The sequence below is a fragment of the Geotrypetes seraphini genome, chromosome 11 (genome assembly GCF_902459505.1).
Source record: "Geotrypetes seraphini chromosome 11, aGeoSer1.1, whole genome shotgun sequence".
NCBI classification, from domain to species: domain Eukaryota; kingdom Metazoa; phylum Chordata; class Amphibia; order Gymnophiona; family Dermophiidae; genus Geotrypetes; species Geotrypetes seraphini.
In genome coordinates, this window is record NC_047094.1 from 39,879,376 (window position 1) to 39,906,808 (window position 27,433).

Sequence of the window (27,433 nt, forward strand, 5' to 3'; positions counted from 1 at the left end):
TAGAGAAATCACTGATTCCATGCATTTACAGAGAAAATCACTGATTCCCCAGCACTTTCTTCACTGTGTTTTGCCTCTCCTTCAGGAACAGGCCAGATTTCTCACCATGATATTCACGGTTTCACCATATTCACAATGTTTTTAAATAGAAAACAGCAAATAACATATGAAAAGTTATTTGCGGTTTTTCTGTATTTGCGGTTCTGTTAATCCCCTATCACAGCGAATACGGAGGGAGAAGTGTATGCTTCTCAACCTTCATTCCTACCAGAACACAGATAACCCCTATGCAAATAAGGGACCAAAAACTAAAAGTAATAATATATATTAAAAAACACCCTAAGATTCAAGATTCTGCATGCAGTTCAAGCCCCAGAGAAAAAGAAACAAATGTATTTCTTCCTGAGCAGTGCAAAAGATAGAGAGCAGATTAAAATGCTCAAAATTGACACAATTCAAACACTAATTTGAAAATAAAATCATTCCCCCTACCTTTGTCTCCCTTCCTCCATGCTGTGCCTCCCTCCGGCGGGTGTCTAACCTTCTGGCCAGCTCCAACCTGGCCGTTTTATGCGACCTGCGGTCCGATGCCCCCAGTGTTACCGTGTGGCTGGCTCCCTCCTCCTCACAGCTGTAGTGTGCACGGAGCTCCTCGTGCGTCCTGCACCTGAACTGGAAGCCTTCACTCTGACGTTGCAATGTCAGAGGGAATGCATCTGGATGAGGTGTGGGACGTGAGAGGAGCCGCTGCTTGCAGCTCCGTGCACATTATGGCTGTGAGGAGGGAGCTGGCCACAAGATAAAACTGGGGGCATCGGACTGCGGGCTGCATAAAACGACCAGGCGGGCCTTGAGTTTGACACCTGTGCTCTAGACCAGGGGTAGGCAATTCCGGTTCTCGAGAGCCGGAGCCAGGTCAGGTTTTCAGGATATCCACAATGAATATGTATGAAATGGATTTGCATGCACTGCCTCCTTGAGTTGCAAATCTATCTCATGCCTATTTATTGTGGATATCCTGAAAACCTGACCTGGCTAAGGCTCTCGAGGACCGGAATTGCCTACCCCTGCTCTAGACTAACATAAGTCACCTTCATTCTTTTTAGTTGATAACATCTAAGCAACTGTTGTAAACCATTTCATACAGAGTATCAAAAGAGCTTCTGTGCTAGACTGAAAGACACGGAGCTCTGTGGTGGTGTTACAACACAGTTATTAATATTGGCATGATTATGCCATAATCATCCTACTTATATGCACATGTTTATACCAAATCAATCAGCCTATGTACAGTATATACAAATATAAACTAGGTTTACTATTGCAGCTAAACACACCACATTTACACACCTGCTAAGGAGGTTGGCCATTTCAACTGGCTATAATCTATTTACAATAAGATAAATCGATACGGATTTGACAATGGTGTATTAATAATGAACATAAGAATTGCCTCTGCTGGGTCCCAACCTGTACCTTATTTCCGATGACTTTGCATTGTAACTTCTTTGACTTTGTATTGTAACTACTTCGATGACTTTGAATTGTAACTATTTCGCTGATTGTCCAGTGCCTCTTGTAAACCGCCTCGAACTATCATGGCTTTGGCGGTATATAAAAATAAAATTATTATTATTATTATTACTGCATTCAAAATTCTACTGAATAGCATAAATAGCACTTAGCTTTGTTCCCAAAGGAACCTCGGCCTGTCTGTTTCACTGTTAAAAACGGCTTCCTCAGGGGTAGTGCTATATTTCAATGCTGGGTCCAAGGAGCTTTTATCGATCAATTCATAAGTGCTTGTTCCATTAATCTAATATAATAAAACCCTTACCCGCGCATGCGCAGTTGAAGTGGCGTGATCCCTGCCGCCATGATTTGTGCTTCCGTGCCGTGTTCCATTTGTGGCGCATGCGCGGCGGTAGAGCCTGTGGCGGTTTGATTTGCGGTACATTGCCATTGCCGATGTCGCTTCCAGTCTTGGGCAGGGACGGAGGCTTCAACTCGCTGTTCCTGCTTGCTTCGGGCCTTCCTTGCTGCTGGGTCCTGCTCCTGCTTTTGCACAAAAAGAAAATAGGTGGGAACCGGCAGCAACGAAGGACCGAAGCAAGCAGGAGCAGTTAGTTGTGAATGCTGCGCTGCCGACGGCTGTGTGAGACCCGGGAGGAGAGGGGAGGTGTGATGAGAAACGCTACTGATAGCTAGCCTACCACAGGACAGGGGGAGCAGGGAAGGGGTGCTGCTGGACAGGGGGGAGGTAAAAGGAAGGGAGAAGGGCTACTGCAGGACAGGGGGAGCAGGCAAGGGGTGCTGCTGCACAAGGAAGGATGGGAAGGAAATGCTACTGCTGCACAGGGAAGTTGGGGGGAGAGGGAAAGGGGGCCAGGGAACAAACTTGCTATGCTTTGGGGGGAGGGGTGTGCGGGGGGGCAGGCAGCAATCTTGCTTTGCTCGGGGGAGGGGGGAGACAGAAGGGGAACACGGGGAGAGACAGAAAGAAAGGCAGGCAGCGCACGAGAACGAAATATAGACGCACACAGAAAGACAGCGGGCAGGGAGAGAGATAGAAAACAAGAAAGACAGACAGGGGGCCAGGGAGAGAGAGACAAACAGAAAGAATGATAGATAGACAGCCAGCGGCCAAGGAGAGAAAGAGAAAGAAAAAAAAAAAAGACAGACAGCTCACACGGTAAGTTTACATTAAATTTTGTGATCTGTTAAGTCTACACATCTATTCTAGCACCCTTTAATCTAACAGGCTTAAACACTAGTTATTTTATAATCTATTTACACACATCCCTGAAAGTTCTAGTTTCTTGTCTGTCAACTTCATAATTTCAGTTGAAGTAGTTTGAGAAAAGGATAGTCTTTGTCCTTTTCTTGAATTTTCCGGTGTCCTTTTCTAGCTTAAATACCTTTGGAATAATATATTTTGTTATCCTAAAACAATTTGTATTCTCCCAGCACCAGCTCCGCTCTCTGCCTTTACTGCGATAGGTACAGATTTTGCAGTCGGAAGCTCTTTTCTCGCTGATAGTGTAAACAGCATGCCAGAGAAACGAAGATGACAATTTTCAAATTCAAAGCGAGGAAAACTTGTTAACAGTGCTTTTAAGAGAGAGGCACTTTTCTGCTGTTCTCTCTGCTCCCCTCTCTCTCCCATGTGTAGGAACCAGCAGTGGCTGGAATGCAGAAATCGCCACTCAGATGGTTGGAGCTGTAGAGCTAAGACGCCGCCAGCAGGACAGAAGCTAAACGAGAGAATGTTTGGAGCCATAAGCAAGGCTGCTGAGACTGGGAACAGCAGAATTGAATCCAGTGCCAGATGGCAAACTCAAAACCCTGACTGCGTGCGTTTGCCTTAGGTTTGGGATACAGAGGTGTGGAAGTGGTGCTGGAACAGACTGAAATTTCACCATGAAACTCAAGCTGAGCATCTTGTCTCTCTTTGTAGCTCTGGTTGGCATCATAAGCTTCATCTTTCTAGTGGTGGCTATAGGTACCGATTTTTGGTACATCATTGATGCTTCCAAGCTGGAGAAATTTGGCAATTATTCAGATCCTCTGAGCTCCCACTCAGGACTGTGGAGAACATGCCGATGTAAGTATTTGCCTAATGCTATCTCACCAAGTGCAAATTTTGTTTGCATTAAGCTATAAACAAATTTCAATTAAGAAAAGATTTTATTAGCAGATTGTTTATCCTTTACTAGGTGTTACTTTTTCAGGAAAGCATGCTGCATATATTGGAGATTGTTTAAATATGTGGTTGTACATAATATATGATTTTAACTTCTAAAACTGAATTATATCGATGTGGGTTCCTTTTCTTTCCATAGTTAAGAGCAAATGTTTTCCCCTGACCAACCCCTTCTGGCATGGGAATATAAGCTTCACTGACTCACAGAAACAACTTTTAAGTGAGTAGAACCTTTTTATTTCTGGTTTTTTCCCCCCATAAAAAAGACTCAACATTGTTCAGTAAGTAAATATAACTATAAGAACTGAAGCACCATGATTGGTCTGATGAGATCACATGATAATCGGTTAATTTCTACTTGTTAAACAAACATTTGCTATGGATGACCAATTTGGCAAAAAAGAGCTAGGGTAAAAGATTTATTTTTGTCTTTCCCTTCCTGCACCCCCAAACTGTTCACTGTGTGAGGCCAAAGAGCCGGTCCAAGCTGCATGGTAGAACAGAAAAATTACTGGACTTCCTAGTCAGGTGTGACAGAGAACGAGTGAGGGAAAATCTTCATGCTTGCTGCATTCATCGCAAACTCCCCCTCCCCCCCTTTTTACAAAACCATAGTGTGTTTTTTAGGGCTGGCCATGGCGGTAACGGCTCCGACACTTATAGAATTCCTATGAGTGTCACTCTCAAAATAATATGCCTATAAATGTCTGGAATACTAGGGATGAATAGGATAGCTCACATTTCATTTCAACTGGGATAGCACAGAGACTAGTAAAGTCCTGAATGCAGAATAATTCTGTGCTGAAACTTCAGAAATGACACACAGAACTGTTTTTCTTCTCTTGTATTACGTGTCTGGTAACACTGAATACAGGCAGTCCCCGGGTTAAGAATGAGTTGCATTTGTAAAGCTGTTCTTAAGTCACATTTGTATGTAACTCAGAACTTGTAGATTTTAAGATGCTGCTTACCTCTCCTCCCAGCTGATTAAAGGGCCAGCTGTCCCTCTAAGGTACAGCATGCACAACTCTACACTGTTCTTAATGTGGCTATGCATCATTCCTGAATCGGCTACAGGAGAAGCATAGGAGTCCATGCCACTGGAAATACTGCTTAGTGAAATCAAATGAAGCCACGACCATCTTCTTAAGTATGAGTCGTACTTAAGTCAGGCATCTGTAACTCGGGGACTGCCTGTACATGCATTCCACTTTAGCCATCCTAAAACTTTCTATAGTACAAAGCATATCGCTTTGATAATCCTACTTAAAAATATCCAGCATTCACAATGGATAAAAACACGCTGCCCTCGTTTAAGTTTACAATATTTTTGTTATCCCTTCAGCTTGATTTATGAATTCAGAAAAAAAAAAAAAGAAATCTTGTTCTGTTTATTTGGGTTCTTTGTCTCCCCTCACAGGTCGCTGGAAGTAATGTGACCTGCATCTATGGACGTATTTTGTCCTGGCAAATTCCCTACTTACGCACACAACTGGAATTGTTAATGTGTCATTTGAATAGCAAACACGTTTACTCATGGCTGCCTTTAAATTTTGAATCCAAGAACAAATACTGTCTGGAGAGAAATATTTTGTGATGAAAGAAGATTGTTTAGAGTACACATTCACATTAGCAAGCTTTTGAAAGGGAGGTCTCTTCCTTTTAGGGAAGTATTATGCTATTCTTGTGTGTCCATTTTTCAGAGGTCCAGCTAGGAGACCCTGAGCAATAATGAGCAGTAACATAGCAGCTATGGTTTTTTCCCCCTATGGCTGCTCTGATTAAAGACATCCTTTTTCTTAGGAATGACATGACAGCAGAAATTGTGAGTTAGAGATGATTTTGCTTGGGAAATGCATTAGGGGAAAATGAGAAAAAATACTAGCTTTTTCTATCAAATCATATTTGGGGATGTTGATAAGTCCTTGGCTTTGTAAAGAAAACAAGCTACGGGATTGAAAACATTTATTTACACTTACATATTCACTACTGAGCTCCACACTAGAAAATGACATGGGGACAAAGTTTTCCACGTGCCCGCGGGAACTCATTTTCCTGTCCCGTCCCCGCGAGTTCTTTTCCTGTGCCTGCCCCATTCCTACAAGCTCCGTCCTCATCTGCACAAGCCTCAAACACTTTAAAATCATAAGTAGCAACATTCTAGAGCTCAGATTGTGATGTCATAATGCCTCATTCCACCAATGCCTAAGCTCCATCCTCATCTGCACAAGCCTCAAACACTTTAAAATCCTAAGTAGCAACATTCTAGAGCTCAGATTGTGATGCCATAATGCCTCATTCCACCAATGCCTAAGCCCTGTCCTCATTTGCACAAGCCTCAAACACTTTAAAATCCTAAGTAGCAACATTCTAGAGCTCAGATTGTGATGCCATAATGCCTCATTCCACCAATGCCTAAGCCCTGTCCTCATTTGCACAAGCCTCAAACACTTTAAAATCATAAGTAGCAACATTCTAGAGCTCAGATTGTGATGTCATAATGCCTCATTCCACCAATGCCTAAGCCCTGTCCTCATTTGCACAAGCCTCAAACACTTTAAAATCATAAGTAGCAACATTCTAGAGCTCAGATTGTGATGTCATAATGCCTCATTCCACTAATGCTTAAGCTCTGTCCTCATCTGCACAAGCCTCAAACACTTTAAAATCATAAGTAGCAACATTCTAGAGCTCAGATTGTGATGTCATAATGCCTCATTCCACCAATGCCTAAGCTCCGTCCTCATCTGCACAAGCCTCAAACCCTTTAAAATCCTAAGTGTTCGAGACTTGGGCGGTTAAGGCAGAGCTTACAGGAATGGGGCAGGGACAGCAACAAAACTCACAGGGACGGGACAGGGAAATTGAGTTCCTGCGGAGATGGGGAAAAATTTGTTTCCGTGTCATTCTCTATTCCACACACTTATGACTTTGTTGTTCTAACTTCTTCAACTCAGCCAAGAAACCACTCGTCTGCGGCTAATGCGGCATCCTCTATGCTTGAAAACTTTTTTCCCCTTGAGGTTAGGAAAGAGGTAGTAGCCTGAAGGAGCCAAATCAGGTGTTTCAGAACTTCAAAGTGAAGATTAGCCAATTTCTGCTGCTTAATGGCCACCTTGTGAGGAGCTATCTCACAGCATTACCACCTTTCATCCACGGGTTAATTTTTCTTTTAGTTTACTGTTCCTCAGCGGGCCACCACACTCTCAAACGTTCTCATAGGGTATGGCTTTACGCTCCCACTCCTCATTGGAACCAGTGTTGTTTTTATTTAAATATATACACTTCTTGCGTTTACTTTGTGGTTAATTAATATACAGTGGTGCCTCGCATAACGAACGCCTCGCACAGCGAACGCTGCACACAACGAACTTCATGTCTTGCTTCCTACAACGAACTTCGTTTCACACAACGAAGTCGCCCGAGCTGCATCCTTCCGCGCAGGCACTGCGCTTAACTGCCCTCTCTCCGCCTGGCTCCCTGTGCAGTGGCGGACCGTCGGCTCGCAGGGGCTGATGCGTTGGGGGGGGCGGAGCTACTCTCGCCGCTTCCCCGATGCTAGAAAAAAAAAAATGAACAGTTAAGTCCCAGTTTTTGCCGCTGAGACTCTGCCCTCTCTCACTGTAAAATTAGACTCTACTTAGTCTGTCTTTAAATTTAAAAAATGTGTGTTGTTTTAAAAAACAATTATGTTTTTAGATGTATCTAAATAAAAATAATAACAAAAAATTTATCTTTTTTTATGTCATCTTAGCATATTTTATGCTACAGAACAAATTATTTTTTTTAACATGTATTGTTATGGGAAAACGCGTTTCACATAACGAACTTTTCGCATAACAAACTTGCTCCTGGAACCAATTAAATTTGTTGTGTGCGGCACCACTGTATACTAAAAGTACTTAGCTTTTAGCGAGACGCTGTGCAGGGGAATGTGTGTGAATACACCGACATGTTTCGCCCGTGCAAATTAATGGGCTTTATCAAGGTTCCCACTCCCTCTCACTAACTTTCAGCCACCATAGCGTCAAACCGAAATGCTAAGTACTTTTAGTATATATTAATTAACCACAAAGTAAACGCAAGAAGTGTATATATTTAAATAAAAACAACACTGGTTCCAATGAGGAGTGGGAGCGTAAAGCCATACTCTATGAGAACGTTTGAGAGTGTGGTGGCCCGCTGAGGAACAGTAAACTAAAAGAAAAATTAACCCGTGGATGAAAGGTGGTAATGCTGTGAGATAATTTCTCTCAGTTGAATGGTCCATTATCTATATTGGTTAGAACCTTCACCCAAAAAGATTATTAAAATAGTGCTTAGGTTTACACCTTGTGAGGAGCGGCATTATTTTGAAGAAACAAGATTCCTTTTGAAAGCTTGCCTCGATGTTTGGAAAATAGGCACTGCTTCAGTTGGTTGAGAAGTGCAATATAGTACTTGGCCATGATGGTTGCACCCTTTTCCAGGTAATCTACAAACAAAATTCCATCTTGGTCCCAGAAGATAGATGCCAACGTCTTGCTTGATATTATTTTGAAGAATGATTTTATTGGGTTTTTTTTTTTGTTTTTGCTTTATGTATGTATATTTATTTGGAAACCACTGTGAGTTCAGGCGGTATATTACGTTTTTAAATAAATACCGTATTTGCCGGCATATAAGATGACTTTTCAGTACCTTAAAATCCTCCCCAGTTTCGGGGGTCGTCTTATACGCCGGGTACTGTTTACATCACAGTTCTTCAACCGCCGGTCCGCGGTGCCGGTCTGCAGAAAATTCCTGCCGGTCCGCACAGGACCGGCGAGATGGACCCGTTAAATTTTCTGCCCCGATGGTGTTTGCAGAAATCTTCTGTTCCTCCCAGCCTCGGGCGATCAAGACAGGCGGTCATTCCCTCTGTGAGTCTCGCCTATGCGGAAACAGGAAGTTGAAACAAAATAGGCGGGACTCAGAGAGGGAAGGTCCCGACGTTTGCAGCCTGTCTTGATCGCTGCCCCTGCTGAGTCGCCGAAGAGGGCGGCGGGGAAAGTGCAGGCAGAGAGAAGATGGTCAGCGTGCGTGGGGAGGTCAGCGTGTCGATTGGGGCCATCAGCAGCGTTTGTGCTGAGTCTTGTCACAAACCTGCTACTGAGGTCAGGTTTGTGCCTGTGAAAGCACAAAAACCCCTGATCTTTAAAAGGGCTGATCAGTGCAGCAGCAGTGCTAGCAGTGGAGAACAGGATTCTAGCCCTGAGGAGATTGCCCAAGAGCAGGAGCCCTGGGGGGAGGGGAAGCAGAATGAGTTTAAAAACTTCCCTGAACCTAGAACAGTCCCTGCTAAGAAGCACTCTGGTAGGCAGGCTCCTAATCAAGCTAGCACACAGCTCCTGAGACTAATTGAGCAACACCACAAGGCTCAGCAAAAGCCGACCCATTCTCCTTTTAGAGCAGGGCGTGGCTTTCTCAAACCTGGTCATAACCAGCAGTCCAAGCTGGGAAGATTCAGTCTGGACCCAACCTGGGAAGAAGACTCATGTCCTGGTGCTGCTCCCATGTCTCAGCAAGGGAACGAGATAGAAATGGAGGACCTGAGTAATTTCCCTTTAGCAAGCTTACCTGAAGAAGCAATGGACATTGCCTGTGACAGTTGAGAGGACTGCAGGAGAGAGAGCTAAGTTATTTTTGCTATGTTTGTTCTTCTCTGACAAGCCTGATTTGTGTTTGAGACACCTGGGACTTGTGCTGGCTGGGACTGTGTGTGTGTGTGAGAATTCTTATCAAGTCTCACCCTGAAGAAACCTTTTTGTTCTTTGAAGGACTGTGAACTCTGTTTGGAATATTTTTGGTTTGCCTTTTTTGTGATAAGGCCAAATTAGCTGCTGATTGTTGTGCAGTGGGAGTTGTGGGGTCTGAATCCACAAAGATCCTAGGTTGGGATAGAGGGGCCATTTTCTGGCAAGCTAAATAAGTGGATTCAGCAACTCCCCACCCCCGTCAGCTTTGCTGGCTTAACAGGGGAAAAGCCTGTGATACTCTCAGGCTGACACAGCGTGCTTGTGAAAACAAATTGACTTTTGAATTGCATAATAAAGACTACATAAGAAAGACTTACCCTGAGGAAGGGGCTGCTCAGGTTTAGCTGTAAAATAAGCTGAACTTATGAGCTTTCTTTTGTTTTTCTTTTCCTTTTGAATGTGGACTTGAGCACAGTGACTGTGATAAATAAAGTGTGCTATCTTTAAAAAGCTGAAGCATCCTGAGCAATTTTTGTGCTTATTGGACATTATTATCACCAGCAGGGCCTTTCAATTCGGGAAGGCACGTCTAGGAACTGTATTTGTGCGCAGCACCCGGTAGCCATTCTGACTACTCACTATCGGGTGTGCGACAAGTGGTGTCAGAAGTGGGATATAGTGCCTCCTGCTGGTGACATGTGAGAATTGGAAAAAAAAAGAAAAAACGTTTTTGTTTGGAATTTTTTTTTGGGAAAAAAAAAAAAGAAAACCCATTCTGGATTGTGTTTTTTTTTGAGCTTGTTGGTTCCAGTTACTGTTCTTTGGACTCTTTTTGTCGGTGGTTGCAAGGAGGTGCAGCAGGACGAACAGCCAGGAGCAGTGCAGTGGAGGAACCAAGGACCGGATCCAGAGGGACCTGACCGGACCGGACCTGCTGAGAGCTGAGGACTGCGGAGGACACAGTTCCGGAAAGCAGACAGCGGGGACCGGAGGTGGTGTGTTGCAGTGCAGAGCCCAAGCCGTGCAGAGAACGACTGGAGGCCAAGGAGGCCTAACAACCAAAGGCGTAGACTCATCAGTACTGCGGGTAAGGGTACCCAACCTAAGGGGCTGATGAGGATAAAAGTAACCCTAGCTTAAGTGGCTGACATTTCCTTCATCGGAAGGGGTGTCAGGTTGTTTGAAGTGCCACACTTGGGTTTCTCTTGTGTTTGTTTGCCTTCCAGATTCAGCAAAGATGGATCAACAACAGTTGATGGCATTCCTCACTGCGGAGCGGCAGAAGCAGAGTGAAGACCTGCAGGCCGTCCTCAAAGCCAATCAAGACCTTTGGTATAGGTCTCAGGAACACTCGCAGAGACAACATGATGAAATGGTCACAGCTATGGGCGAGCAGACAAAGCTATTTAATCAACTGCTACAACAATCGCCTCCAAGACCAGCCGGGAGTCCAATCCAGAAACCTGAGCCCGGGACAGCGGTAGGAGCTGATTTTTTATCTAGGTTGGACTTAGGCAGGATAACCTCTAGTGGGACGACTGATGGAGCCTGGGAGGAGTTTGAAAGGGTAGCACCCTCAGGTGGTCACTCCTTGGAAAAGGTAGCGGGAGACTATCGGGATCTCGACTGGGTTGAGAAAGCCACCCCTGCTCAGAACCCTGAGGGAATTAAGGAGCAGTTAAGGGAAGGGAAGGCTACTCACCCCCAAACCCAGAGGGATAAAACCCAGGGTTATCCCACACATAGTGAGGGTCGCCGTTGTTTTCATTGTGGAAAAAGGGGACACACCTGGCGGTTTTGTAGAGAAAGAAAAGACTTAGTAGTGATCCAAGGGACAAATATTAATATCCCTAACGATTACCAAGTGTTAGTCTCCGTAGCGGGGAGTGAAGTTTCTGCCCTGGTTGACACAGGGGCGGAGCAGTCGGTAGCCTCGTGTCAACTATGGACCCAGTTGGGAAAAACCCAAAGCATGGGGAATAGGGTGGAGAAAGTCCCTATTACATGTATACATGGAGAGTCCAGAGAGTATCCTCTCTGGCCCGTCACAATAGAGCATAAAGGGGAAAGAGCACACATTCGGATAGCTGTGGTGGACTCTACCCCTTTCCCTTTGATACTGGGTAGGGACTGGCTAAGCCAGACTCAGGCAAAGAGTCCTGAAGGAAGTAAGAACCCACCAAAAAGGGAAAAATGGGTGTTAGGAGATAAGGTAAAAGAGAAAAGTTCTGTCCCCGCAGGGAGGTGGCGTCAATTTAGGGGGCCAAGGCCAAAGGGATGGCGTCCCTCTATTCGTTGGGCCCCTCTTTCAGTTAAAGCCTTAACACCGACCCAAGCTTATGCTAGGGCAGCGGGATATGATCTCTATGCTGCCCAAGCACAAACTATCCCAGCTAGAGGAAGGGCCTTGGTATTTACAGATATCCAAGTATCACCCCCACCAGGGTCCTATTTAAGAATAGCTCCTCGGTCAGGGTTAGCACTGAAGCACTCTGTGGATGTGGCTGCGGGTGTAATTGACCCTGATTTTAGAGGGAATTTAGCGGTCCTATTGGTCAACCAAGGGGATACTGAATATAATGTCCACCCCGGAGACCGCATTGCCCAAATGGTGTGTGAACGAATTTGGCATGCCAGGTTAGAACAACGGGGGCGGCTTCCAGACACAAAAAGGGGACAGGAAGGATTTGGGTCATCAGGAGATAGGTCGCAGGCAACCCCGTCAACACCTAAAATATTAGGGGGGGGACAAGGGGATCCTGTGGAGGAGACCCTCGCAGCGCTGCGGGCAGAGATGTTGGCCCTTAGGGGAGAATTAGGAGCAACACAGCGGAAATGGGAATCAGAGCTGAAGTTGCAGGCAGAAGCCAATTCCCTCCCTTCAAAGGACCCCCCCGAGAGTTCTGCAGAGAAGTTGGGAGTGGAAATGCTGGCACAATGTCAACAGGAGTCGGAAAAATTGAGAAAGCTGTTAGCTCAGATGAACTCACAAATAAGTCAGCTGAAAGTTCAAATGGCAGAAGACCAAGCTCAACAGAAGGGAGTGAAACAGAGTGTTGGGGAGGTAAGGCTATTATGTGAGGAGTTAGCCAACAAACATGGTAAGACAGAAGGGTGGGTCAAGCAACAACAGACCCAGAAAGACCAACTGGAACAACATAATCAACAGTTTGGGCAGGTTATAGAAACCTTTAAAGAAGTAGAAAAGGGAATAAGCGAGATGAGACAGCAAGTAGCCCAAATGAAGGAAGAGGAATTGGAAGGAATAGCAAATGTAATGACTGCCCTGGTGAAGCGGGTGGAGGGGTTGGAAAATGTGGAAAATGATGCTACCATAGCCTTGGAAGCTAGGTATGGGACCCCGGTGTTACAGTGGCCCGATGATTTTGGGGACCCTGAGCCACCACCCGGACCACTAGGGAAGAAAAATAATAAAACACGTAAGCGATATTGATGAGTTGTCTAGAATACAGGAGATCCCTGAACCCCCTTTTAATGCCTGAGGACAGTCATCAACCAAAGGTGGGGGTATGTCACAAACCTGCTACTGAGGTCAGGTTTGTGCCTGTGAAAGCACAAAAACCCCTGATCTTTAAAAGGGCTGATCAGTGCAGCAGCAGTGCTAGCAGTGGAGAACAGGATTCTAGCCCTGAGGAGATTGCCCAAGAGCAGGAGCCCTGGGGGGAGGGGAAGCAGAATGAGTTTAAAAACTTCCCTGAACCTAGAACAGTCCCTGCTAAGAAGCACTCTGGTAGGCAGGCTCCTAATCAAGCTAGCACACAGCTCCTGAGACTAATTGAGCAACACCACAAGGCTCAGCAAAAGCCGACCCATTCTCCTTTTAGAGCAGGGCGTGGCTTTCTCAAACCTGGTCATAACCAGCAGTCCAAGCTGGGAAGATTCAGTCTGGACCCAACCTGGGAAGAAGACTCATGTCCTGGTGCTGCTCCCATGTCTCAGCAAGGGAACGAGATAGAAATGGAGGACCTGAGTAATTTCCCTTTAGCAAGCTTACCTGAAGAAGCAATGGACATTGCCTGTGACAGTTGAGAGGACTGCAGGAGAGAGAGCTAAGTTATTTTTGCTATGTTTGTTCTTCTCTGACAAGCCTGATTTGTGTTTGAGACACCTGGGACTTGTGCTGGCTGGGACTGTGTGTGTGTGTGAGAATTCTTATCAAGTCTCACCCTGAAGAAACCTTTTTGTTCTTTGAAGGACTGTGAACTCTGTTTGGAATATTTTTGGTTTGCCTTTTTTGTGATAAGGCCAAATTAGCTGCTGATTGTTGTGCAGTGGGAGTTGTGGGGTCTGAATCCACAAAGATCCTAGGTTGGGATAGAGGGGCCATTTTCTGGCAAGCTAAATAAGTGGATTCAGCAACTCCCCACCCCCGTCAGCTTTGCTGGCTTAACAGGGGAAAAGCCTGTGATACTCTCAGGCTGACACAGCGTGCTTGTGAAAACAAATTGACTTTTGAATTGCATAATAAAGACTACATAAGAAAGACTTACCCTGAGGAAGGGGCTGCTCAGGTTTAGCTGTAAAATAAGCTGAACTTATGAGCTTTCTTTTGTTTTTCTTTTCCTTTTGAATGTGGACTTGAGCACAGTGACTGTGATAAATAAAGTGTGCTATCTTTAAAAAGCTGAAGCATCCTGAGCAATTTTTGTGCTTATTGGACATTATTATCACCAGCAGGGCCTTTCAATTCGGGAAGGCACGTCTAGGAACTGTATTTGTGCGCAGCACCCGGTAGCCATTCTGACTACTCACTATCGGGTGTGCGACAGTCTGCCCACGTGCAGGATGCGGCGGGTAGGGGCCTCCGACTCGTCTTGGGCGGCTGGGCCTGCGGTGCAAAGCTGTTTTTGCCGGCTTGGGGGGGGGGGTCGCGAATCGGAAGAAGGGGTAGTCTTATACGGCGAGTATATAACAAACTCTATATTTTAACTGTAAAAGTTGGGGGGTCGTCTTATACGCCCAGTCGTCTTATACGCCTGCAAATACGGTAAATCTCGCAACCAGGAAGTGATGTCAGAAGGAGAACTGAGGCTGTTGCGAGCAGCAAGTTTCTTTAAAAAAATTTGATTAAACGCCTATCGGATACTAAGGGGCTCTTAACAATAATAAAAAAGTCTAAAAAGTGGCCTAAATGGGTACTTGGACGATTAAAAAGCCTGATCGTCCAAGTACCCATAACCAAAACCAGCTTAGGCCTTTCCCCTGCCTCTAAACGCATAGAGTGAAAAGAGGCGTTTTTAGAGGAGGGGAAAGGGTGGGAGGTGGGACGACCTAGACCTAGGCATCCAGCAGGTATAACCAAAACTTTTGACAGGTTGCCTAGTTGGCACTTATACGTTTTGACTTAGACCAAGTCAAAACAAGTATAAGTGCTGAAAAAGGGCCCGCTGAGCTGATGGCGGCTGGCGCAATCAGCTCAGCGGCACGGCAACCTACCCACCCCCCCACCACAACCGTCGCAGCCGGAAAGATGGCTCATCTCCCCTGCTGCGATGCGATCACCCCTGTACCCAAACTACCGTGACCCACGGCAGGAGAGATGCCCAATCTCTCCTGCCATGGTTTGTGGCAGTTCGGGTAGAGGGGTGATCACATCGGGCAGGGGAGATATCCAATCTCTCCTGCCATAATGCATCACCTCCCCACACACAACGATCCGGGCAGGAGGGAGCCCAAGCCCTCTTGACCCATCGAGCTGTGACCCCTCGACAACATCGGGGCCGGAGGGAGCCCAAGCACTCCTACCCCGGCGAGCTGCGACCCCCCCTTCAATATCGGGGCAGGAGGGAGGTCAAGCCCTCATGCCCCAGTGAGCCGCAACCCCCTCTGCGATTATGATCGGGCCAGGAGGGAGCCCAAGTCCTCCTGGCCTGGTGACCCCCACCCCACCGACTACAATCTGGGCAGGAGAGAGCCCAAGCCCTCCTGCCCAGGTGACCCCCATACTCCCCACCCCCACTAAGATCCAGGCAGAATGTCCTCAGCGCACCCCTCTCCCATGATCACCCCCCTGAACCTCCGATCGGCCCCCCACCCGCCGACACTGCGACAGCCTGCTGACCCTTTGACCCCTCACCCCCAACCCCCCTCCCCATACCTGTAAATACATTGGCCGGATGTACGTGTCCCAAGCCCATCCGTCCGGCAGGCCCGCCATCCGTCGAATGGCGGGTCTTAGGGCCTGATTGGCCCAGGCGCTTCATACCATGCCCACAGGTGGGGCCTGAGGTGCCTGGGCCAACCGGAATCGGCCCAGTAGCCTTAGGCCATCCTGTGGGCGGGGCCTTAGGCACATGGGCTGGGTTGGGCGATGGGCAGGAGGACTTGTGCTCCCTCCTGCCCCAATGTTGTCGGGGGGGGGTAGCGACTCGACGGGGCAGGAGGGCTTAGACTCCCTCCAGCCCTGATGTTGTTGGGGGGGGGGGGGTCACGGCTTGACGGGGCAGGAGGGCTTGGGCTCCCTCCTGCCCCGATGTTGTTGGGGGGGGGTCGCGGCTCGACGGGGCAGGAGGGCTTGGGCCAAATTCCGAATGGAGGAAACTTTAGTGAAGAACATCAAGAAGGGCGATAAATCCTTCTTCAGGTATATTAGTGACAGAAATGGAAACACAGACGGGATAGTACGCCTTAGGAAACCAGAAGGGAACTATGTAGAAGCAGACTCGGAAAAAGCTAAATTGTTAAATGAATACTTCTGTTTGTTCTTCACCCGCGAGGCGCCGGGATCCGGCCCTCAGCTACAGACAAGGCATGGCTCAGTAGACCAGTTTAGTAATTTCGAGTTTACAACAAGCAGCGTCTACTGTGAGCTGTCTAAACTCAAGGTTAACAAAGCAATGGGGCCAGACAACCTATACCCCAGGGTGCTCAGGGAGTTAAGTGACGTCCTGGCGGAACCACTATCCGCGCTCTTCAATCTCTCCCTTAGTACAGGTAGAGTGCAGTTGGACTGGAAAACGGCTAACGTCATTCCACTCCACAAAATAGGTTGCAGGATGGAGGCTGCGAACTACAGACCAGTGAGCCTCACATCAATAGTGAGCAAACTATTGGAAACTCTAATCAAGCGCCAATTGGATACGATCCTGAACGAGGAGAATTTACGGGATCCCCGTCAATATGGTGTCGTCCGCACCCTTAGGCAAGAGGCCCAGGAATGCCGGGACGATAATTATGCCTTTGTGACCTAAGGTAGGATACACAAGGAATGTCAGGATATACACTTAGTGGTTCAGGATTTTCACCAACACAAAAACCAGAGGAGTCAAGATGAAAATCCGGACTGGATTTATTCAATTCCACCATAGGAAGGGGCCAACACCCTTGGTCCCGAATCCTTCAAATAAATCAAGGAGCTTTTCCAAACAAGAAAGAAAACAGCATAATGTTCTTAGTCACATATTGCCAAAATCATAAATCCAAACAGCTCCAAAAGAAAGGCAAAGAAAAGACTCTGTACTCTGGAGTCCTAACTTTAAAGTACTTGGCTGCACTACGCAGGAAAATACAAACAGTCTTCTTGGTTTTTCCTAGAACACAAAAATATGTCCCAAAAGGAACAGTGTCTCAACACTGCACTATGTCAGCCGGTAGTAAGGCTGGCCAGGTGGTGTGCTCCACGTGCTGGTATATGCCACATTAAAGAGCCCTCAATCCCACCTCAAACGTGGGGCAAAATTCCCCCCACCACACTGGTAAAACAAACAAACAAAACGCCAGAAAGTTCCAAAACAATTCAGTATCCCAAAGTTCATTGAAATAGCTGTACCTCTGAGTCAGGTAGGCAGGGAACTGCTTTGGAAACAGTTATGTCCATAGGTTGTCCTTCCAGGACTGGTTCCACTCCCAATTCCATAGCTTGGGGATCCTCAGAGCAACTGGGAGACAGCACCGCCTCGGCTTCTCCAAGCTCCATGCCTTCAGGCCATTCAGGGTCCTGCAGAGCTCCTGGTCCTGAGCTAGCCAGGGGGAACTGTTCATGGGACTGGTTTCTCCCTCTCCAACCCTCCCTCTCCCTAATTACCTGTTCAGACTTTAGGTTCAGGAGTTTACAGCCCCGCCCAACCTCCCCAGCTGGAACACATTTCCGGTTGGAAGCCTTGGGCAGGAAAGGGGGAGGGGAAGCCTGGAATTCTACTCCTCTGCTCCCTCTGCTGGAATTGGAAAAAATGTCAGGGAAAGAATCACCCTGGGGTTTAAACTGTTGAGACAGAGGGTCAGATGTTCTAGCCATTGGCTTAGGGCTAGGATCAACCCTAGCTGGCATAGCCTGCATATCACATACCCCCCCCCTTAAATGCCTGCTAGGGGAGGACCTATGCCTAAGTGTCTCTTTCTCTCCAATTCGAGAGAGCGTCTGACCTAATGTTTCTTATGTCTACCTCCCCTCCTAGGGGAAGGTTTAACGGGGCCCGCAGTATAAAAGTCTCCATCCCAAATTAATTCTTGCGACTGAGACAGATCCGCGGTCAGTGACCTCCCTGGAGGGTATTCTTCTTCTAAGGCACCTAGGCGGGTATCAAACCCCGCCATCAAGTCACACATTTCTTTCAGGTCATTCCTGCCTATAAGCTCCACCTGCATCTGTACCTTCCTTACTTCTTCCCGTACCTCACTAACAGCACACGCGATGTTTTTTACTTCTGCTATGTGGTCCGGTTGTTCCTCCACATGGGCCTCGAGATGTCCTATCTGTTCTCTAAGGCTCTCGGTACTAGATCTTAATGCCTGTAAGTCCTTCTGATATTGTTGTAGGTTTTTCTCTAGGGTGGCCCTCAGCACCTGGTCAGTTTGACCCACTGTCTCCTTCAATCTAGTGCCCAAACCACCGTGTATTCCTTGGACTACTTCCTCCCACTGTTGCTGCTGGTCCACCTGCCTCTGGGCCAGTTCTTGATATAGTTTGCCGAACTGCTGTTCTACCGTTTTCCCGAATTCTGCCACCGCGTCCCAGCTGCCCGGGAGTATATCCACAGTAGAGGTGTTGGTCTCTCCCTCGGAAGGGCTCCCCGAGGAACCAAATCCTTTGACCCCCCTATCAGTGTGGGCCAACTGCTTCCACTGTTCTAACCTAGGGTGCCAGATTCGCTCGCATATTAGTTGGGCAATACAGTCACCTTTCTTCACCTGGAATTCCTCCTCGGCATGGTTCATCATTAAGATGAGGACATTGCCCCGATAGTCAGGGTCAATTACCCCCGCCCCGATATCAATACCGTGTTGGGCGGCTAACCCGGATCGTGGGGCTACCCTTAAATACGATCCTGGTGGCGGGGATACCTGAATATCTGTAGGTATCAACACCCTTCCTTTAGCCTCCACCACCGCATCCTGGGCGGCATAGACATCACACCCTGCCGCCTTCTCGTATGCAAAGGTAGGTGCAAGGGCGTGTTCAGACAAGGGTGCCCACCTGATCGTTGGACGCCAGCGACCCTGAGTCCTCTCTCTCCGGGGAAAATACCGTCTACCGGACCTATACTCCCCCGACTTCCCCTGCGTGTCATCCCTGACCATCAGAGTATGTCTCTCTCTCCTACTTGGTTCCCCCACATCTCTTTTTGGCGCTAGGGATTCTGCTAGTGCGGACCAGTCCCGACCTAAAATCAAGGGGACGGGTGCTTTAGGGATAACCGCTATTTTCAGTGCTTTTACCTCCCCTTCGTACTTTATAGGGATTAGGTACTGCGGATAGGATCTTTTCCCCCCATGTACACACACCACACTCGCTTTCCCCGGGATCTTGCTGAAGGGACCCCTTCTCCGGGCTTGATCCCAGCAATTCCGGGACATAATGGATTGCTCGGCCCCGGTATCCAATAGGGCCTTAATCTTCTGAGCATTTACTTGTACCTCCAATTCATAAGGCCCCCGAGAAACCTTACTCTCCCTACCGGAGGCAGTAAGGGTTAACTTGACTCGGCATTGTTTTTGCATATGCCCAGCCTTCCCACATCTAAAACAGGTGATGGGGCTCTTCCCGGGCATTGGAGTATCAGGTACCTTCCTCAGGGACATCGGGCTACTTTCCCAGGCTTTATTTAAAGGCCTCCCTTGCTCTCCCTGGCCCCTACGTGGCCCCCTGCTTCCCTGGTCCTCTCCCCCAGGTATAGAGGTGTGTAGGGAATCCAAATAAGCCTCAGCTAGGTCAATTACCTGAGACAACGATCGCTGGCCCTGTCTCTGGATCCAGGCCTTTAAACCCTTAGGTACCGCCTCAAGAAACTGCTCATGCAGAATTTCGGTAAGTAAGGCCTGGGCGTCCCCGAGACAGGGTTGCAGCCATCTCTCAGCTAATTTCCGTAACCTATGAAAAAGAGCCTTGGGCCTTTCTTTTTCTCCCATTATGGAACCCCTAAATTGCTGGCGATAGTGTTCCCGGGTAAAGCCTAGGTAATCCAACACATGATTTTTTATGGCTCTATAGTTACTGGCCAGCTCAGGACTAAGAGTCTGATAGGCAGCCAAGGCTGCACCAGCCAGGCATGGTATCAGCCTCGTAGCCCATTGGTGCTCCGGCCAGCCTGCTGCCACAGCCATTCGTTCAAAGGCATGTAAAAAATCATCGGGAGCATCTGTAGGCCCCATTTTACATACTTGCATGGAGTGGAGGCCTTGCGCTGCCATCGAAGCTCCCATAGTTGCGGGTGCTCCCGCTGCAGTCCCTCCAATAACTCCCTGGAATAGCTGTGCCATGGTCCTTGTTTGGTCCTCCATAGACTTGACCAACTCCTCATGTCGCCGTCCAGTCTCGGCTTGGCTCGCCCGCCAGAGGTCTTGGTTGCTTTGCAACACAACTTTTAAATCTTCCGTTTGCTTCTGCCTCTCCGAAGCCAAGAGGGTGAATAGCTGTTGCAGATCCATCGTGAGGCTGAAAAAGAAGCAGAAAGAAAAGAAACCCAAGTGCGGAACCCCCAGAACAGACTGGCCAATGTTGCAGTTCCCCCTCACCCTTGAGCTTAGGTACTCTTACCCGCAGTTTGGGTGAGTCTGCGCCTTTGGTTGTTAGGCCTCCTTGGCCTCCAGTCGTTCTCCGCACGGCTTGTTCCTCCGGACCTCGGGTCTGGTTCTTATCGGCCACCTTCCGGCACAGGTCCAGCACAGGTAAGTTCCGGTCCCCACAGCTTCGTCCTCCGACTGCTTCCTTCGGGTTACTCGGCTCTCCTACCCGGAAGACTCGTCCCTTTCAGCAGCCACCAGAAGAGTCCTTCTGAACAAACAGCTCTTAATACAGGAACAACAAAACAAACTAACAAAAAAAATTCAAAAACGTTTTTTTTTTTTTTTTTTTTCCAATAGCCAAAGTTCACCAATATGTCCAACAGGAGGCAGTAAAGAATCCCACTCCTGATACCAAGTTGTCGTCCGCACCCTTAGGCAAGAGGCCCAGGAATGCCGGGACGATAATTATGCCTTTGTGACCTAAGGTAGGATACACAAGGAATGTCAGGATATACACTTAGTGGTTCAGGATTTTCACCAACACAAAAACCAGAGGAGTCAAGATGAAAATCCGGACTGGATTTATTCAATTCCACCATAGGAAGGGGCCAACACCCTTGGTCCCGAATCCTTCAAATAAATCAAGGAGCTTTTCCAAACAAGAAAGAAAACAGCATAATGTTCTTAGTCACATATTGCCAAAATCATAAATCCAAACAGCTCCAAAAGAAAGGCAAAGAAAAGACTCTGTACTCTGGAGTCCTAACTTTAAAGTACTTGGCTGCACTACGCAGGAAAATACAAACAGTCTTCTTGGTTTTTCCTAGAACACAAAAATATGTCCCAAAAGGAACAGTGTCTCAACACTGCACTATGTCAGCCGGTAGTAAGGCTGGCCAGGTGGTGTGCTCCACGTGCTGGTATATGCCACATTAAAGAGCCCTCAATCCCACCTCAAACGTGGGGCAAAATTCCCCCCACCACACTGGTAAAACAAACAAACAAAACGCCAGAAAGTTCCAAAACAATTCAGTATCCCAAAGTTCATTGAAATAGCTGTACCTCTGAGTCAGGTAGGCAGGGAACTGCTTTGGAAACAGTTATGTCCATAGGTTGTCCTTCCAGGACTGGTTCCACTCCCAATTCCATAGCTTGGGGATCCTCAGAGCAACTGGGAGACAGCACCGCCTCGGCTTCTCCAAGCTCCATGCCTTCAGGCCATTCAGGGTCCTGCAGAGCTCCTGGTCCTGAGCTAGCCAGGGGGAACTGTTCATGGGACTGGTTTCTCCCTCTCCAACCCTCCCTCTCCCTAATTACCTGTTCAGACTTTAGGTTCAGGAGTTTACAGCCCCGCCCAACCTCCCCAGCTGGAACACATTTCCGGTTGGAAGCCTTGGGCAGGAAAGGGGGAGGGGAAGCCTGGAATTCTACTCCTCTGCTCCCTCTGCTGGAATTGGAAAAAATGTCAGGGAAAGAATCACCCTGGGGTTTAAACTGTTGAGACAGAGGGTCAGATGTTCTAGCCATTGGCTTAGGGCTAGGATCAACCCTAGCTGGCATAGCCTGCATATCACAATGGATTTACCAAGGGGAGATCCTGCCAATCCAACCTGATCATCTTCTTTGACTGGGTGACGGGGAAGCTGGATGTTGGAGAGTCCATGGACATCATATACTTGGACTTCAGCAAAGCATTCGATAGCGTACCACACCGCAGGTTGTTGAGCAAAATGTGTTCTATGGGATTGGGGGACACATTGACAAAATGGGTTGGAGACTGGCTTGGAGGTAGGCTTCAGAGGGTGGTGGTGAACGGCACCCCCTCCGAAACGACGGAAGTGATCAGTGGAGTGCCGCAGGGCTCGGTCTTGGGCCCGATCCTGTTCAACATCTTTATAAGGGACTTGGCTGAGGGGCTTTGAGGTAAAATAACGTTATTCGCCGATGACGCTAAACTATGCAATATAGTAGGCAAGAGTACAACGGACAAAAACTCTATGCCTGACAATATGATACACGACCTACTCCTACTGGAACACTGGTTTAGGACCTGGCAACTGAGTTTCAATGCCAAAAAATGCAAAGTCATGCACCTTGGCAGCCAAAATCCATGCAAGACTTACACCCTTAATGGCGAGATCCTAGCAAGGACTGTAGCAGAACGGGACATAGGGGTAATCATCAGTGAAGACATGAAGACTGACAATCAAGTGGAGCAAGCTTCATCTAAGGGCAACCTCCTGGGGACACAGGCAGCCAAAATAGACTCTGACATCTCTAAATTACTGACCAAAACAACAGACATAAAAGAGTTCCGCAAAGAAATAAAAACACTACTGTTCAAAAAATATCTCCCATCACTCTAACCACCGCCCAATGAGTTCCCATTCAACGACTTCGGAATCACTCATCCATATTATCTCTTTGTCTGTGATCAAGAATGTACTGTACCTCTCCTACACTACACCCGACTTAACTGATCGAGTTAACATATATTACCTCTGCAAAATGCATTATCTTCTGCTATATGTACTATCTTCTGTAATAAGTAATATACTCTGCGAAATTGTAATATCATAACTCTTCACTGTTCCTGTAACTTACTCCTATCCTGAAATGTAATTCTACTGGAATGTCCCAGATACTTTCTATATTGTAATCCGCCTAGAACCGCAAGGCACAGGCGGAATAGAAATCCGTAATGTAATGTAATGTATATGTAGGAGTTTCGTCAGCCGTAAGCCTGAAGTCATTATGCCATTATATAGATCCATGGTGAGACCCCATCTGGAATACTGTGTACAATTCTGGAGGCCTCATTACCGCAAGGATGTGCTGAGACTTGAGTCGGTCCAGCAAATGGCCACCCGGATGGTCTCGGGACTCAAGGATCTCCCGTACGAGGAATGGCTTGATAAATTGCGGCTATACTCACTTGAAGAACGCAGAGAGAGGGGAGACATGATCGAGACGTTCAAAAATCTCACGGGCCGTATCGAGGTAGAAGAAGATATCTTCTTTCTCAAAGGTCCAATGGCAACAAGAGGGCATCCATGGAAAATCAGGGGCGGGAAACTGCACGGTGACACCAGGAAATACTTTTTCACCGAAAGAGTGGTTGATCGCCGGAATAGTCTTCCACTTCAGGTGATCGAGGCAAGCAGTGTGCCTGATTTTAAGACGAAATGGGATCGTTAGTGGGATCTCTTCACAGAGAAAAGTAGGGGAGGGTCATTAGGGTGGGCAGACTGGATGGGCCGTGGCCCTTATCTGCCATCTATTTCTATGTTTCTATGTTTCTGTTTACCTCCTGCCTGGATTGTTGTCGGGGGCGGTGGGGGGGTGGGGTGGATTCTGTAATTGGTGTTGTTTTTGACAGACACCGGTTACAGAATCCAGCTTTTAGGCGAAGGACTGGCTCCTCCTTTGCCTAAAAGCTCTTGTGTTGGGCGTTTGGGGCTTAGGCTTTTTTGTGTTGATTATATGTTGTTCGTGTAGATGTAGTGGTGGTCTGGGCGTTTAAACAGCTGAAAATAGAGGCTGAACATTATAAAAAAAAACCTCCTTTTGGATGTTTTTTTTTGATAATGGACATTTTCCCTGCTTCTACTTTCAACGTTTAGGGCCTTAGGCCAAAAGGAGACTTAGACGTTTTTTTAATTATGCCCCTCCACGCGTTCTACAATCTTAATAATTAAGGGGGAGAAACGAATTTAAAAACAGAAGCACATTTAAAAATAAAAACATTTAACAGGACACATAATACAGATACATTAAACACGAGGAGAAAGGGGGAGAACTACAATAAGTTATAGGAAAGAGAACGAACAGGGAAAAAAACAGGGTCAAGGGAAAAGAGAGAAGATTTAGATCCGGTGAAAATAGAACAGGGATTTCAGTTTTCAAAAGCGTCTTTGAATAAGAAGCTTTTTAAGCCTCCTTTAAATTTATCTAAGATTTGTTCTGCTCAAAGATGAATGGGCAAGGCATTTCAAACTGAGGGGGCAATCATTGAAAATATTGTCGTCCGGCGAGTATCTATAATTTTCAACGAGGAGATTCTGCTATCAGCAAAGATTTGAAGAGGTGGGTAGGTGGAGCGGGGGAGATATGATGTCACCCCTGCCAACTCGGCACCTGGAGCAGTTTGCCCACCCCCTCGCTACACCACTGTATGTGCTGGAATGCTTTTCTGTGCATACGGTTTTTGCAAGATCAATATTTTTACGCACTGAATGGCATTCCAGCACATTGTTCAAGTAACTCCGTAGGTCAGTATAATTTTTGCAATGCCCATCGTCAACACTTTCTTACAGCACACTTCTCCCTTGGCAGTGGTGTGCCTCAAGGTTCTGTTCTTGGGCCTGTTCTTTTTAACATTTTTATAAATAATATTGTTGATGGGTTGTTGGGTAAGATTTGCCTCTCTGCGGATAATACCAAAATCTGCAATAGAGTAGACCAGGGGTGTCAAAATTAAGGGGCCGAAATCTAAAACATAGGTTAAGTCGTGGGCCAAATTTTTTATTAAGATACTTAGGGGTCCTTTTATTAAGGTACGCTAACTTATTTAGCGTGCGCTAAATGCGCACCTTAATAAAGACTTTTCCTCTCTCTTTTAGGTCCTAGTTCATGCTTGCTGTCTAACACCAGCTCTGGCAGAATACATATTTAAAATCTGACATATTATAATCACAGAAAATAAAATTATTTTTTCTACCTTTTGTTATCTGGTCATTATTCAAATCATGTTGGTCCCAGGCTCTGTTCGTCTTCTGATAATTTGTTTGCCAGGGTCTCCTGCACATTTGTTGTTTTTTTCTTTTTCCATGCTAACCATCCATCTTCCATCTCTGTCCTCCCCATCCGTTTCCCTTCCCTTCCACGGAGGTCTGGCATCTTTCCTTTTTTTCATACCCATCCCCCTGCAACTGCAGAGATGGACCCCCACCATCTCTCCTTTTCTCAACTACCCTTTCATCCAGCATCTCTCCCACCACCTCAGGGTCCACCATCTCTCCCTTTCTCTTCCCAACTACCCTCCTATTCAGTATCCCTATCTCCTCCCCCCATCCCTTGTGTCCAACTTCTCTCCCTTTCTGTTTCTTCCCGCCCTCCATCCCATTGTCTATCATCTCTCTCCCTCCTCTTTTATTGTTTTTTTGAATGCTTCTATACCGCTATTAATGATTGGACAGTCAATTCAGAGTGGTTTTACATGAGCTCCTGTAATGGTGTTACAATGCATGGGCTCTGTAATGGTGTTACAAGTCAGAGTTTGGGTGTTTCTGATTATTTTCCATGCAGGAGCTTCTGTAAAGGTGTTACAGTACTGTGCAGGATTAGAGTTTTCTTTTTTTAAAGTATACAGTATATATATACCTCCCCCTCACCCCATATAACCATATTCACCTTATACATCCATCCATCTTCCTCTATAGTGCACTCATGTTATTTTATGCACACATAAAAGAGCAGCTCTGTCATAAAAGTATTTGAAATGCAAATGTAGACAATTATAAAATTGCCCAGGGATATATGCATAAACATATATTTTATTGATATGCAGCACATTCACATAGATGTACACGTGGGCATTCCCTGGGGTGAAGGTTGGACAGAGCTGCAAGATATACAGTTATATTATACAACTAGTCTTTAAGCACGTTACATTAACGGGTGCTAGAATAGATGTGTGTGTCTGTCTGTCTTTCTTTCTTTCTTTCTCTCTCTCTCTCCTTGGCCGCTTTCTGTCTGTCTATCTTTCTTTCTTTCTGTCTCTCTCTTTCCTCGGCTGTCCATCACCATCCCTTGCCTGCTCCTCCTGTCCAGCAGCACCCCTTCACCTCCCCCCTGTCCAGCAGCACCTCTTCCCTGCTCCCCCTTGTCCAGCAGTAGGCCTTCTCCCTTCCTTTTACCTCCTCCCCTGTCCATCAGCACCCCTTCCTAGCAGCAGCCTTATTCCTTCATTTTACCTCCCCCCCCTGTCCAGCAGCACCTCTTCCCTGCTCCCCCTGTCCAACAGTAGGCTTTCTCCCTTCCTTTTACCTCCCCCCTGTCCAGCAGCACCTCTTATCTGATCCCCCTGTCCAGCAGTAGGCCTTCTCCTTTCCCTGCTCCTCCTGTCCAGCATCCACTAGCCCGGGCAGCCTTGGGACTTTTGCTAGGCCGGCCCATCTCGCATTATCGAAGTGAGCCGGCCTAGCAAATGCCCCGTGGCTGCTGTATTTGCTGGTCCGGGGGTGAGAAGAGGCATCCCGGCAGTGGCAGTGCAGGAGTGAAACCGCCACTGCTGCTCAAATCGCTGCACGCACCGCAAGCCGTTGCAAGCCTCCCCACGCGCTACAAGCCGCCCCACGTGCCTGAAATCGAATTCGGCACGGAGGCACACATCACGCTGTCAGGGAACACGGAATTGTAAGTGCACATGCGCTTTATTATAAAGGATACTTGTCTGTGCAAAATTATGCCTTCTTGGAACAAATACAATTTTATGTGGGGGCCTGTGAGGGGGAATATTTTATAAAGCAATGGAGGAGTATGTGGTGCTTTTACCAAACAAGTGCAACATATTCGTTCTACACTGCTTTGGGTGACTGTCTTACAGTAAATAAGCCCTGTTAAAGAAAAAATATGCACCAATGTACCTTCATGGTCTTGGCACCTAGTTAGAAAATTACCTTCTAAACATGTACATTTTAACTTTGTGTATCAGCTGAAAAAGCATCCACCATTTAGTATCGTTTACATACTCCTTAGGTTTTAAATTAGACTAAATGAGACTTGATTGTTCTATACACTGTACGTCTTACAAATGAGCTTGAGGTTGCGACTATGCGACTCCTCTTTTCTTCAACGGCTTTCTGTAAAATAGTGCTCTTGGGAGATGATAGGGATAGGAATGAATGTGTCTGTAGTACCCCATTTTCTCAGTCCAGAATCTTAATTAAGTTGGAAGGTTTTATTGCATTACAGTTCTGTATCTGTGGGTATTGGTCGAGGCGAGCCATTTCTGATCATGTTTGTACACACAATAAGGAGGCAGGAAAAA

The 27,433-nt window shown here is 46.9% G+C and overlaps 1 protein-coding gene across 2 annotated transcripts in view; it reads left to right on the forward strand.

Moving 5' to 3' along the window:
• The first annotated feature begins 3,198 nt into the window (after positions 1-3,198).
• TMEM114 (transmembrane protein 114) overlaps positions 3,199-27,433 on the forward strand; it is a 55,944-nt gene continuing 31,709 nt past the window's right edge. The window contains exons 1-2 of one of the 2 annotated variants that reach the window (XM_033914975.1): positions 3,199-3,604; positions 3,843-3,923. In XM_033914975.1, the coding sequence (XP_033770866.1) occupies positions 3,421-3,604; positions 3,843-3,923 (265 nt within the window). In that variant the 5' untranslated portion in view covers positions 3,199-3,420. The remainder of the gene's footprint in view (positions 3,605-3,842; positions 3,924-27,433) is intronic. The other variant, XM_033914974.1, reaches the window with a different exon arrangement.